This window comes from Colletotrichum lupini, chromosome 2 (genome assembly GCF_023278565.1).
Source record: "Colletotrichum lupini chromosome 2, complete sequence".
Classification (NCBI taxonomy): Eukaryota; Fungi; Ascomycota; class Sordariomycetes; order Glomerellales; family Glomerellaceae; genus Colletotrichum; species Colletotrichum lupini.
Genome location: NC_064675.1, coordinates 5566269 through 5578317, shown reverse-complemented (window position 1 = coordinate 5578317; position 12049 = coordinate 5566269). Strand labels below are relative to the sequence as shown.

At 48.7% G+C, this 12049-nt stretch overlaps 5 protein-coding genes across 5 annotated transcripts; 4 read left to right on the top strand and 1 right to left on the bottom strand.

Moving 5' to 3' along the window:
• Positions 1-269: 269 nt before the first annotated feature.
• Positions 270-1714, top strand: CLUP02_04009 (uncharacterized protein; the record flags this gene model as incomplete). Its single annotated transcript, XM_049283026.1, has 6 exons — positions 270-371; positions 432-594; positions 659-714; positions 882-1028; positions 1098-1249; positions 1315-1714. 6 exons carry the CDS (start codon positions 270-272, stop codon positions 1712-1714), a joined length of 1020 nt encoding a protein of 339 aa, XP_049140169.1.
• A 32-nt stretch (positions 1715-1746) lies between these two features.
• CLUP02_04008 (fatty acid hydroxylase superfamily protein) lies at positions 1747-2982 on the top strand (the record flags this gene model as incomplete). The annotated part of the gene is made up of 2 exons (XM_049283025.1): positions 1747-2455; positions 2573-2982. 2 exons carry the CDS (start codon positions 1747-1749, stop codon positions 2980-2982), a joined length of 1119 nt encoding a protein of 372 aa, XP_049140168.1.
• A 107-nt stretch (positions 2983-3089) lies between these two features.
• CLUP02_04007 (uncharacterized protein) lies at positions 3090-5075 on the top strand (the record flags this gene model as incomplete). The annotated part of the gene is made up of 8 exons (XM_049283024.1): positions 3090-3193; positions 3740-3788; positions 3888-3953; positions 4163-4252; positions 4325-4348; positions 4424-4611; positions 4756-4883; positions 4951-5075. The coding sequence occupies 8 exons, from the start codon at positions 3090-3092 to the stop codon at positions 5073-5075; spliced, it is 774 nt and encodes a 257-aa protein (XP_049140167.1).
• A 23-nt stretch (positions 5076-5098) lies between these two features.
• On the top strand, positions 5099-6866 carry CLUP02_04006 (uncharacterized protein; the record flags this gene model as incomplete). Its single annotated transcript, XM_049283023.1, has 9 exons — positions 5099-5150; positions 5222-5437; positions 5492-5592; positions 5738-5844; positions 5907-6105; positions 6214-6268; positions 6328-6374; positions 6455-6676; positions 6783-6866. 9 exons carry the CDS (start codon positions 5099-5101, stop codon positions 6864-6866), a joined length of 1083 nt encoding a protein of 360 aa, XP_049140166.1.
• Positions 6867-8050: 1184 nt separating this feature from the next.
• CLUP02_04005 (uncharacterized protein) lies at positions 8051-10117 on the bottom strand (the record flags this gene model as incomplete). Its single annotated transcript, XM_049283022.1, has 5 exons — positions 8051-8190; positions 8275-9152; positions 9367-9642; positions 9836-9921; positions 10052-10117. 5 exons carry the CDS (start codon positions 10115-10117, stop codon positions 8051-8053), a joined length of 1446 nt encoding a protein of 481 aa, XP_049140165.1.
• Positions 10118-12049: the final 1932 nt, after the last annotated feature.

Genomic DNA, 12049 nt, shown 5'->3' with positions numbered 1-12049 from the left:
AGCCCTTGACGGCGCCGCTGCCGCTGGAGGGCCTTTTACGATTCCCACCGCAGGCCGTGGCTTAATGGGATTGAAGCTGGGATAGCCTCAACTACGTTCTGCGGCTGGTCGAGAGCGGTGAGCCCGGCCCAGACTCACACCAACTAGTTCTTCCGGGTCACATGAACACTCCTGACGTGTAACATCGTCTGGTGTTTTATGATGAGCCCGACACATGGATTGGGAGTGAGATGGCATTCATGATCAGGGACCGCCCTTGAGACAAAACAATGAAGTTGATCCTCCTTTGTCAGCACTCCTCGTCACCTTTCATCATCCTCTCATTCTTCACTCGTCCTTCTTGTTGTTTTGGTCTCACTGATAGGCTTTCTGTACTGCTGTTGAATCATCTGGAAAGAAAAAAAAAAGGGGGCGCTTATTCGAGCCCATAGTGGGCGCATCATGCTCGTGAAATTGCCTTACGGTTTTACCTAAGCCCCCTCTCTTGGAGACAACACCATCTGGCGCTTGGCACTCGATCGCATCGCGGTAACACGGGCTTACTTAAGCTACCGAAGCGTCCGCGTGTTTACGGCATCGACAGGGGAGGGCCTGGTGGCCTGACACGGCAGCGTAGCAAGCCGCACATGGTTAAAGAGGTGATGACAGCATGGGCAAGCCCGCAGAGCCCGCCGCAATTTACGCGACCAAACCCGTGACGGGTACTCGAGGCAAGTCCGTCCGTGATGAGAAGAGTTTGAATTGCAGGCCCACGAAGAAGATTTGATACAAGAAAGGCATCGCGTTTGACGTATTGTTGACGATTCACTAACCGGATACCGCGGCCGTGGATATAGACTATTACCACAATAGTAGTCAGGTACAACTGACCAGGTCGAAAGGCCGAGGAGACAAGTGAACAGTTGTGGTTCGATCTGTGGCAAAAGCCGGGAGACGGTCGAAAGGCGAGAGGCCCGCGCCTTTTCACAAGCGAGATTGATAAAAGCGCATCATTCCTGGGCCTGGGAACCCGGCGCGGCGACGCCTGCGTAAGGATACCTACCTTAGTACCTAGAGTACGGATATTTGCAAGAGATCTACTACTGCGTGCTCCGTAGAGGGAGAAAAATATTGCCCCGTCGTCGCCGCTAATCAGACTCAACTGGGTATCCGTACAATCCACAGACCAAAGGTACCCAGATAAACTCCATTTGTACCTGCTATCAGGCGCATTGAAGCACCGCATGCACCGGGCGCGCAAGTCACTCCAGTCAGCGAATACTTTGCAACATTTTGGGCGCATTGCGAACAAGGGCCAATGCTAGTCCAAGCTAGTGAAACCTCGAACCAACTCGCCACCAGTCTCCCGACGTCCTCTTACTCACTACCAAACTACCTACTACGCATACTACTAATTACAGCTCGCCCTGCTGCTGCTCTGCTCCGTCTCAGCCCTGTGCTGTGCTTCGCTCTCTGCTTTGACATCCTCCACCCTACCACCATCCACCCACCTACCTGCCACAGGCAACCCCCAAGGATTGGCATCTCATATATCCAACTTCCGTCCGCTCCTTACAAACCGCCTCACCCGCCACACGAACCCGTCACTCCCTACTTTCTTATTTCAATCTGCGTTCCTCCGATTCTTCGCCTTGAGACGCACGCGAGCATACATCTCAATTCTTCTCTGACCGACGCAATCGCTAATCCCACCACATCCGAACCGACCGAGTAAACGAGAGAAACCGCCGAACCCGAAAACCCGCCATGGTGAACGAAACCATCCCACCCACGATGGCGGCAAACTTCACGTCGACCGTCGGCGACCTCCCGCCTCTGCCGGAATACACCCTCAAGCCCTATGCCGACCTCATTCCCGGCCTGCCCGACGTCTATCTGCGCATCTTCCTGCCCATCGTCGTCTACTGGATCCTGTCCCTCTTCTTCCACGTCATTGACGTCTACGATGTCTGGCCGCAGTACCGCCTGCACACCCCCGAAGAGATCACCAAGCGCAACCACGTTTCCCGCTACGAGGTCGCCCGCGACGTCCTCCTCCAGCAGCTCATCCAGGTCGGCATGTCCGTCTTCCTCGAGTACATTGACGAGGAGCAATTCACGGGCAAGGAGAACTATGACGTCGCCGTCTGGGCCACTCGCGTCCGCGTCGCCCAGCGCGCCCTGCCCACCATCCTCGGCCTGCTCGGCCTCAACGCCGCTTCCCTCGCAAAGAACATGTCCGCAACGCACCCCTTCATCGCCGGTGCGCTCGCCGGCGGTCACTACCCCTTCCTCACTACCGAGCTCGACGGATCACACGCCGTCGTCCCCGTCTTCGCCGCCTGGGAACTGCTCGTCGCAAAGGCAATCTACTGGCTCGTCATTCCTGGGTTCCAGCTCTTCGCCGCCATCTCTATCCTGGACACATGGCAGTACTTCCTCCACCGTCTTATGCACGTAAACAAGTGGATGTACAGTGAGTTATGACCCAAATCCTCCCCCGACCTCTCGGGACTCCGACTCGGCCGAATGGCTCCCGGGGTATTTCGGCGCAAAGGTGGCAAACAGCTCAACTAACACAACAACCTCCTAGCGACATTCCACTCGAGACATCACCGTCTCTACGTCCCCTACGCCTATGGAGCCCTCTACAACCACCCGTTTGAGGGCTTCCTGCTCGACACCCTGGGCGCGGGCATCGGCTTCCTCCTCACCGGCATGAGCGCGAGGCAGGGACTTCTGTTCTTCTGCCTGTCCACCGTCAAGACCGTCGACGACCACTGCGGCTACGCGCTGCCCTGGGACCCCCTTCAGCACATCACGAGCAACAACGCCGCCTACCACGACATCCACCACCAGACGTGGGGCATCAAGACCAACTTCTCTCAGCCCTTCTTCATCTTCTGGGACCGCGCCCTTGACACGCGGTACAAGGGCGACAGGCAAAACCGGTTGCTGGCGTCAAAGGGCAAGGGAGCCGCGGTGGCGGCCAAGTCCGAATAAAAGGGCCCCTCGGCGATATGAAATCACAACAAAACAAAACACATATAATACAACTTGCTCCCTTTTTTTCGATTCTGTAAAACAACCCAACTTGCCCCGATACCACAATGCCAAAACAGTCAGAAAAGAGAAAGAAGAAAAAAGTCGAGACCGGTTTCTGGATTCGCACATACAATACCTGTGGGAAGGAGAAGCCTGGTTCTTGCACGCAGTAACACAACAAGCCACCACTTTATACAATTAACTACAATTAGGGATAGCATTGGGAATGAGGCGTTTTCTTTTCAAATCATGTCGAAACAATGGCACACGTTCGATTAAAGGGTTGAGGAGCAGGTCGTCCTTTTTTTTTTTTCCTGTTTCAAGTATTGTGACCAACGAAGAGAAAGACTGGCCTGGGAATTTGTATTTTTTTCTGTTCTTCTCAGCTGTACACACACTCGCAAGCATGTGAGGTTTACTGTTTACACCCCCTCCCCCTTTTTTTAAACAAGGCTTTTGGGGCTTTCAAGGCTTGTGTCCGCCCGCCGATATCCTTTGAGACGGGGAGGGAAATTGTCAGGGCAACGAAGAATAGGAGGAGCTGGGGAGGGCGAGGGATGAGGGATGAGGGAAGAGGAGGGGGGACGAAACACACAAAGATAACCCGGTTACAACCACATTGACTAATGGAAAGACTATAATAATTCCTTATCCTCGTTCCTAGGGGGTTTAGATGATGAATCCCTTGAGATCTTTCATGCTCTCATCTCTGAAGCGTGTACTCAGCAACCTTTTTCCGTAGACGCAGTATATGTCTTGACAAGGTGAGATTTGCATACACCATATCTCAGTTGAATTTGCGTCCATTTTTTGTATTTTGTTACCCAGAGAAGCAAAAGAGTTAACCGCAGGACGTTTCCTAGCGGTTCCATGTCACTACGGGGATACTCACCCTCCTCTCACACACCTTAGGTACACATCCCGAACATGTAAGCGACAGCACCACTCTATAATTGTCGGCGTGCGGCGTCTCAAACGTAGATGCAGATGGGACACAGGTACCTTATGTATAGGTAGTCAGATGCAGGACGCTGGAACTATTCGACATTTCGTACATAGTACATATAACCCGCAGGCAGCAGCAGCATCAGCTTTGCAGCATGCAGTCACAGAATAGGTACCATCGATGTGTTTGTAGCTCATCGGAGTTGGAGAGACATGTAACTTCCGAACGAGGGGTGATTCGGTTCTCGGTCGTCCGAACGCTTGGGGCATTATTTCTCTAACTGTCTGTCTTGAGGCCTGCTCACACCGCTTACGCTGTTTGCCTGTTTGCTTGTCTCTACTGCTGCTGCACTAGACGACCCCTGATTTGACTGGATCTGTATCTTCCTGATTGAGCGTGCAGATTCGCCCCCTTGGTTGATGAGTTACCCATGGCATGAATACTCTCTACCAGGCTACCTCACGTGGATTCCCACGGGCCTTGAAGTTACAATCCTTCATAGGCTCCAGAATACTCGTAGGTTCTCCACGGGAAGCAGCGTCCGTTGCAGATGACGGCCGAACGGGTATGACTGTGCCTTTAACACCCCGTCATTGGAGTGCCGAGATGGGCAGCCTTGAGTGGCGAGCAAGTTACCACAAGTGACGCCATTGTGGGCGGCTTCTCTCCTTTTTTATACATTTTAGTTGCTAGTAAATCTCGCGACAGGGCGATGTATCTTTTGGGATCCTTCACCTGAGGTTAGGTACCTCGCTGCACTTACATGGCGGGCCTCGAGATCACAGGAAGGTCGTGGGTCCGAGCCGGCTTTCTCTCCCAATTTTTGCCTTCACATTTTTCAGAATGGACTGGTGTTCCTCTCTAATCATAATGTTTAATGAACATTGCGTCAAAACATATGACTCCTCGCCAAGTTGCAACTCCATATCGTCCTACGATCACGACGGCTAACATTGTACCTTGCTTTGCATGAAGAATAGTCTCTCATTGCACCGCCACGCCTGGATCAGGATCATCCGACAATCTGTTTCCTCCTGGTCACCTGGAAGGATTCTACCCGTTCGTGCAATGGTATTTGGAAACAGAACAGAACAACTCACAATGAACGGGATGCGCGCACATACACACATGCGCACACGCGCGCACATTGAAACGAGCGGCGAACTGGAGACACCAGACCGTGCCACGAAACAAAGGCATGGGAGACACCCGGGAGACTATCTCTCCCACTCACTCAACACTCGAACTCAGTGCGCGTCCGGAAAAAGACCATTCTTTTTTGTCATGATCACAACGATCTCCGTGCTTTTCCAGCGGAAACCCCAAAGAACGGCCAGTGGAGGGAGGCCTCATTGAGGCAGGTTGAGCCTGATTGTTTGATTGATTTGACACTTGACAAGTTCGGGGACGCGGAGTTCAAACGGGTCAGGGCCTCGGGGAGTCGGCGCCGCAAGCTGGATGGATATCGTGGGGAACAATGCTGATCTTTCGAGTTGGGTTCACTCACACGTACCACAATAGGCGGAATGGATATAGCCGTGCTAGTTACTCCCCGCTTGCCTGAGGTGAGCAATTACGAGATAACATCTGGCGTCTGGTATGACTGCAAATGGCTTCGTCCGGTACCACATAATAGCAGGTCCACGGCTGCGAGGTAGTACACACAACTGCGCTTCTTCGAGCCACAATTGCAAGTTCGAGTTGGAGCGCTAAGGGTCGGGAAGTTTGAGTTAATTGTTACCCACTCCTGAAAACCAACGGCCACAGCATTGCTCCGGCGTTGCTTTTCTTGAGACATCCCACCGCAGTGTGGACACTCTCGTGATATTGAATGTCTTACAACACACTCGTTCAGGAGAACCAGGAGATTGGGTGTGAACAAGGGTTCATTCCACTCTGGCTTTGGGTTGGACCCTTAACGGCTGTTGGCTTCCAGACGTTACCTCGAGGGAGGCACGACAGCCAATGAACTGTTCGGCACCCGACGGCCCCCGGAGTTCTTAGTTTTCGACTGCGACACTGTGCCTCAGCCAGGACTTATGTGGCAAACTCCAATCTTCAGACATGACAGTTCGTTTGAGTCGGGGAGAAGCTTAGACAACCAGCGGGTGATGGGTCTGGAGAGGCCGAATGCAGTACAGACGAACTGAGGACGGCGACAAACATGTTTCCTGTGACGTGGATAGAATGGATCCGAGTCGTGAAAAAAATACTAAAGCACCAGGCTGTGGCCGCGCGCACAGTCGGCTTCTACCGCTTTGTTTGAGAATTGCAAAACAAACGTAGCTGTCGAGTCAAGTTGAGACGAGTATGGAGTCGGCCGTAACCGTTAAGCTAGGACCATTGAAACCTTGCAGTCTTTGCAGAGCGCGGAACCGAGGGGAGGATGCAGTCTGCCGGCCGAGTCTGCTATTCCCTAACACCGATTACGAAGTCGTCGCTCAGTTCGAGATTAGAGTTGTTGGGCAACCACAACTGTTTGAGGCATCGCCGATTCTGCACGAGACAGGTCGGCGGCGGTCTGGGAGTCGCTCATCACGAGGTCTCGACTCGGCGCCGCGTCGCATGAAGAAAGCATACGAGCGTAAATCGTGGTGGGTAGCCATGCTCAAGCCTTTGACGCCAGCTCGAGAATATCGAGCTTGCAAAGAGTACGACTTCAAGACGCAAGCAGGTAGATTGTGCGGCACCGCGGGCATCCGGGACGTGAGATTTAGGTAGCCAAGTCATTCCGATCCATCTTGAAAGAGCTGCTGCCCGCCCTGTGTGATGCAACCATTGCATTTGCTGCCGTCCTCTGGCCAACGGCTAGATGATGCGCCATTCGTGTACGACCAAAGTCTCCCGTTCCACCGGTACCAGAGGCGACGCTAGATCTGTGGCAGGAGGTCTCTAACGCGAAGCTATGCAATGTCAACGCTGTGGAGAGACGAGGAAGCGTTTAGCACTGTTTAACTCCATCGTTTTATATTACTAGAGGATTACCGCAGTATATATAGACGCTACCCTGCCCTCAAATTCCGTACTATTTAACCTTAACCCTTTTCTTACCTATCCTTTCCTCTATTTTACCCTCTCCCTCGTTAAAGGATTATTAAAATTATAGTTTTAATAGCTTATTAATAAGCTAATATTACTATTTAAAAATAAGTAACTTATACTTATATATAAGTACTAAGAGTCTTATTATTATTAAAATAATAATAAATATATTAAAGTATTTAAAAAAGCTTTTTAATAAATTTTTAATATTATTTAAAATAATAATTTTTAAGTTATAAAGAAAAGCTAAGGTACTATATTAATACAGCCTTATTTATTTTATTAATATTAATAATACCCTTTTTAATATAAAATATATTAGTAATACTCTCTAGTTATATTATTATATTTTATAAATTATACTTAACGTTAATAAGGATTTTAATATTATTTCTTAGTTTATTTCTTAGTTCTTTTATTAAAGCTATTATTATAAAGTTAGTTTAGTTATTAATATTTTAATAAGTATCTTAACTTAATTTAGAGGCTTTTATAGCTCTTAAATAGAGGTTTTTAAGGGATTTATAATTAAATTTTTTATTTATTATAAGCAAAGCTATTATAATTAAAGCTATAATACTACTTATAAACCTCAATAATAAGTAGTTAATAATATAATTATCTTTTTTTTATAATAAGTTTAAAAAAATATCTTAATTTAAATATTAAGTAAGTACTATACTATTTTATTAAAACTATACTCTTATACTTATGACTTAGAAAGAATTAACTTTCTTTAATAATAAGGTACTTAGAGGAAGCGTTTAGTAATGCAGGTCTGCTACCGGCCGCGAGAGAGAGCTGCACAACACCACAAAGGAATAAATGCAGGGTTTCTGCATCTAGTTCCTTGCGCTAGTGCCCTTCGGTGGCCGCAGCTACCTCCCCACAGCGGAGACATACCGCTTTCAATGGCTTGAACGCCTGTCACGATCCGGTCTGTATGTAGTATCATTGGTGGTGGTGGAGTGGATAGTAATGTTCCGTCGACGGACTCCAGTTCGGCGCAGGTCCGATCTGGATTGGCGGGTTCCCGATTCATCTCGATGGTCGAGAAGCGATAGCCATGGCCGTTGACCTAGCTTGGGTGAATTCAGCTGCGACGGAAGCGACTAGGGCCGGGAACGCCAACAAGCTATTGGCACCAAGCCGCAGGATACTATCTACCAGCCGGTCATCTGTGAGAGAGTGAGACATTGGCGGTCAAAGGCAGCTGGACTCGGATGGAAATGGCGATTGCACCGGAACCAGTCGGCCGTGACTTGCATATCTCGACGGACGGCCATCGAGGTATGAAGCCGAATGGGACCCTGCATCGGGGCAACGGACAATGCGGTTGTCCTGGGTTGCTGCACTACATACTGCGTGTCCGGGTTGAGGTGGTATTTGGCCCTTGGGGATCATGTCTAGACTGTTGTCAACTTGGATCAAATCAGTAACACTGGTTAGCTGGGGGCTGCCACGTCGGCGATACCACAAGAGCATCGGCCTGACGATGAGGCCAGGGATACGATTGAATGACAGGCACGTCATTGGGGAGACGTCGTGGTCGGTGGCATCATGTGAGGCTTGCTTTTCATGCTGAAATGCAGCACGGATGTCGCGGAGATTCCACGACGGCGTGCTGTTGTGTTTGTAGTGTATCGTGTGGTGTGCTGTGGAGCACTGAAGTGAGGTCACTGGTGAAATTGGCAGTGTAGGAGTCGGGTGGGCTTCGTCCAATGTCGTCGAGAGGTACATCTGGGGTCGGGAAGCATTGGTAATGAAACCAGGTATTGGCTGGGGTACACGATACACCGCACATGCGGATACAGCCAATTTGATCGATCGAGGTGTGCCGCCTGGGTGCCGTGCCTGCTGACGAATGTGTAGTGTTTGATCGCCCGCGGCGTTTCTCTCAGCATCATATTGGATGTCTGATCTGTGCTTCTCAGTACGGAGTATAGCATATATCAAGTCGGATAACGGCAGGTTGTGACGGGCGACCAACAGGGAGGGCGCGGTCTCGGAGTCTTGGGCGTAGAGGCCGACGGAGGTCGGCGTGGGGCTTTCTCGCCGTCCACAGTACCGGGAGACCGAAACTGATTGGCTCCGGGGCTGACACGGTTCACCCGCTGAGCGTTGTCGTGGAAGGAGAGGACTGGGTGATGAGTGGTGACTGCCCAGTATGACGAGTGGTGTGCTCGGGGAATAGACACGGGGGATTTGGAAGGAAGGAAGGAATACACGAAACACAAACCCAAACTGGCATCATCATCGTCGTGCTGTACCTGCCTTCTTCCACGTAGAGTAAGGTAGAGGCAGAAGGAAGGCGTGCCTGCCACCACACCTACCTACTTCTTGTACGTGCTTACTACCTAAGGTAGGTAGGTAGACTTTTCAGGATGACTGACGCTCCGCGATAGTTGTTTCTCAAAGGGGAAGACGAATGCGCCAAACGAGACAGGAACGGATGCCTCTGCTCTTTCCGTTTTCCCGTCTGCTTGTCACGGTCGACGTTTTGAGGCAAGAAAGGCGCACGCAAGGTGCTTCGCTCTGACGGTTTCCAGGCTGCATCCTGCAGGTACAGAACGGTGTACGTAGTATGTCGTACGCACAAGCACATGCACAAATCATCAACTATCCAGGTACTGCGTGTAAGGTACATACACAGAGCTCTCTTCTCTGACCTTTGGTTGCCGTCAGCCGTCTCAAATGCAAATGGCTTGGCCATCATTCGGCCGCCTCAAGTCTCGAGTCTCGACTTCACCTTGCCCTGTCACCTTGCGCCGCAAATAGAGAGATACAAAGATACCCAAACCAACACTTGGCTACGCCACGAACCAACAGCCAACCGCCGTCTTTTTCTGCTTGCGGTCCTGAGACGGTCCCAACGTCACCTTGATCAAATCGACCTTCAGGGCTCCAGTCTGCAGGGCTCCAGTCAAAAAGTCACCTTCAAGGTTGTTTCCTCGCAGCTTTCTAGCCAATCCCCACTGCACGGTACCTTACAATAACGGACCTTAATTAAAGCACATCGTCCAATAGATCCTCCCGCACGGCAACATCCCCCTGCTCCTGCACCCGGCACTCAACCTCGAACAAGGAGTCAAGCTCAACCCACATGGCCTGTCGAGCCTTTGCTAGCCCTGGCCATAGTAGCCCGCTGCATGAACTGCTACGTAGTACGGAGTATAGAGTACGGATACTCTAAGTACCTTATTATTAAAGAAAGTTAATTCTTTCTAAGTTATAAGTATAAGAATATAATTTTAATAAAATAGTATAATACCTACCTAGTACTTAAATTAAAATACTTTCTTAAGCTTATTATAAAAAAAAGATAATTATATTATTAACTATTTATTATTAAAGTTCGTAACGCTATAGCTTTAACTATAATAGCTTTATTTATAATAAGTAAAAAGTTTAATTATAAGTCTTTTAAAAACCTCTTTTTAAAGGCTATAAAAGCCTCTAAATTAAGTTAAAATACTTATTAAAATATTAATAACTAAATTAATTTTATAATAATAGTTTCAATAAAAAACTAAGAAACGAACTAAAAAATAATATTAAAATCCTTATTAATATTAAATATAATTAATAAAAAGTAGTAATACGGCTATAGAGTATTAATAATATATTTTATATTGAAAAGATTATTATTAATATTAATAAAATAAATAAGGCCGTATTAATATAATACTTTAGCTTTTTTTTATAACTTAAGGATTATAATTTTAAATAATATTAAAAGTTTATTAAAAAGCTTTTTTAAATATTTTAATATATTTATTATTATTTTTATAATAATAAGATTTTTAATACTTATATATAAATATAAATTATTTATTTTTAAATAATAATACTAGCCTATTAATAAGCTATTAAAACTATAATTGTAATAATTTTTTAATAAGAGAGAGGGTAAAATAAAAGAAAGGATAAGTAATTTATAAAAAGGGTTAAAGTTAAATAGTATAGAATTTGAGGGTAGGGTAGTATTTATATATACTGCGGTAATCCTCTAGTAATGCAAAACGATAGAGTTAAATAGTGGAGTACGGACACTCGCCTTTGCTCTTCAGGCCTCGCGAGGGCTTCAGCAGCTTCTGCCACGCTACCAACTGCGTCAGGAAAGGCCCGTCTACTTTTGTGTATAAAGTTGGAACGCCACGATTCTCCTGCCTACGTCGCCCAACGCCGCTGTCGCCGCCTCATCTCTTCCCAATCTGGTCCAACTACCTTCACCATTGACGCCTCCTCCGACTGGGGCTTCGCGCGGGTCCTACGGAATTACCAGAGGTAGAAGGGGGCTTGCGGGCGCTCAAAGCGTCGCCAGATCGAGTACAAGGACCATTCGGTAATCCACAAGAGCCCACCACGCCTCTCCTTCAGCTCTCGTCTTTCGCTAGTGCCCGTCGAGGGCCCCTTCAAATAGACTGGGAGACCCTGGCTTGGCTCTCGCTCTTCCACTGGTCAGACCGGCCTGTTGAGCATCTTTGCTACCACCGTCTAATTATTCTCTCACCCGCGCTACTGCTTCAGCTTACAAGATCCTGGGTCCAACTCCGTCCAAGGCTCGCGAGACGTGCCCCCGTTTCCGTCCGAGGTTCATATTTATTGCAGAGCGACCTCGAAAGAAACTTCCTCGACAACTATCCCGTACCTGTCCATACACCGTACTCCGTACTCCGTCATCCTCCCACAAACCGGTCCGCCAAAGGCTCCAAACCCAACCACCAGTCCACCACCAACCTACTCGAGACGGGGTACCTGGCGACCATCTCAACCTCTAACACCCCATCTGGACATTTACAATTCCTCCGTTACCTCGCCTGTTTCCAGACCTAGAAACCGTACCTGCTTTGCCGTCTTTGCTCTGCATGCCTAGGGCCCGCCCGCTTGTTTCTCTAAGCGCTCGCCAGTCAGCGATCGACTTCGCCCTTCCAGATCACCAACACGGCGCTTCCACGCACATCCAGTCCCCTCCATTGGCCGCCCACCCTGTCCCTCAATTTCAAATCTGCCTCGCCTGTCCTCAACCTGGTGCTT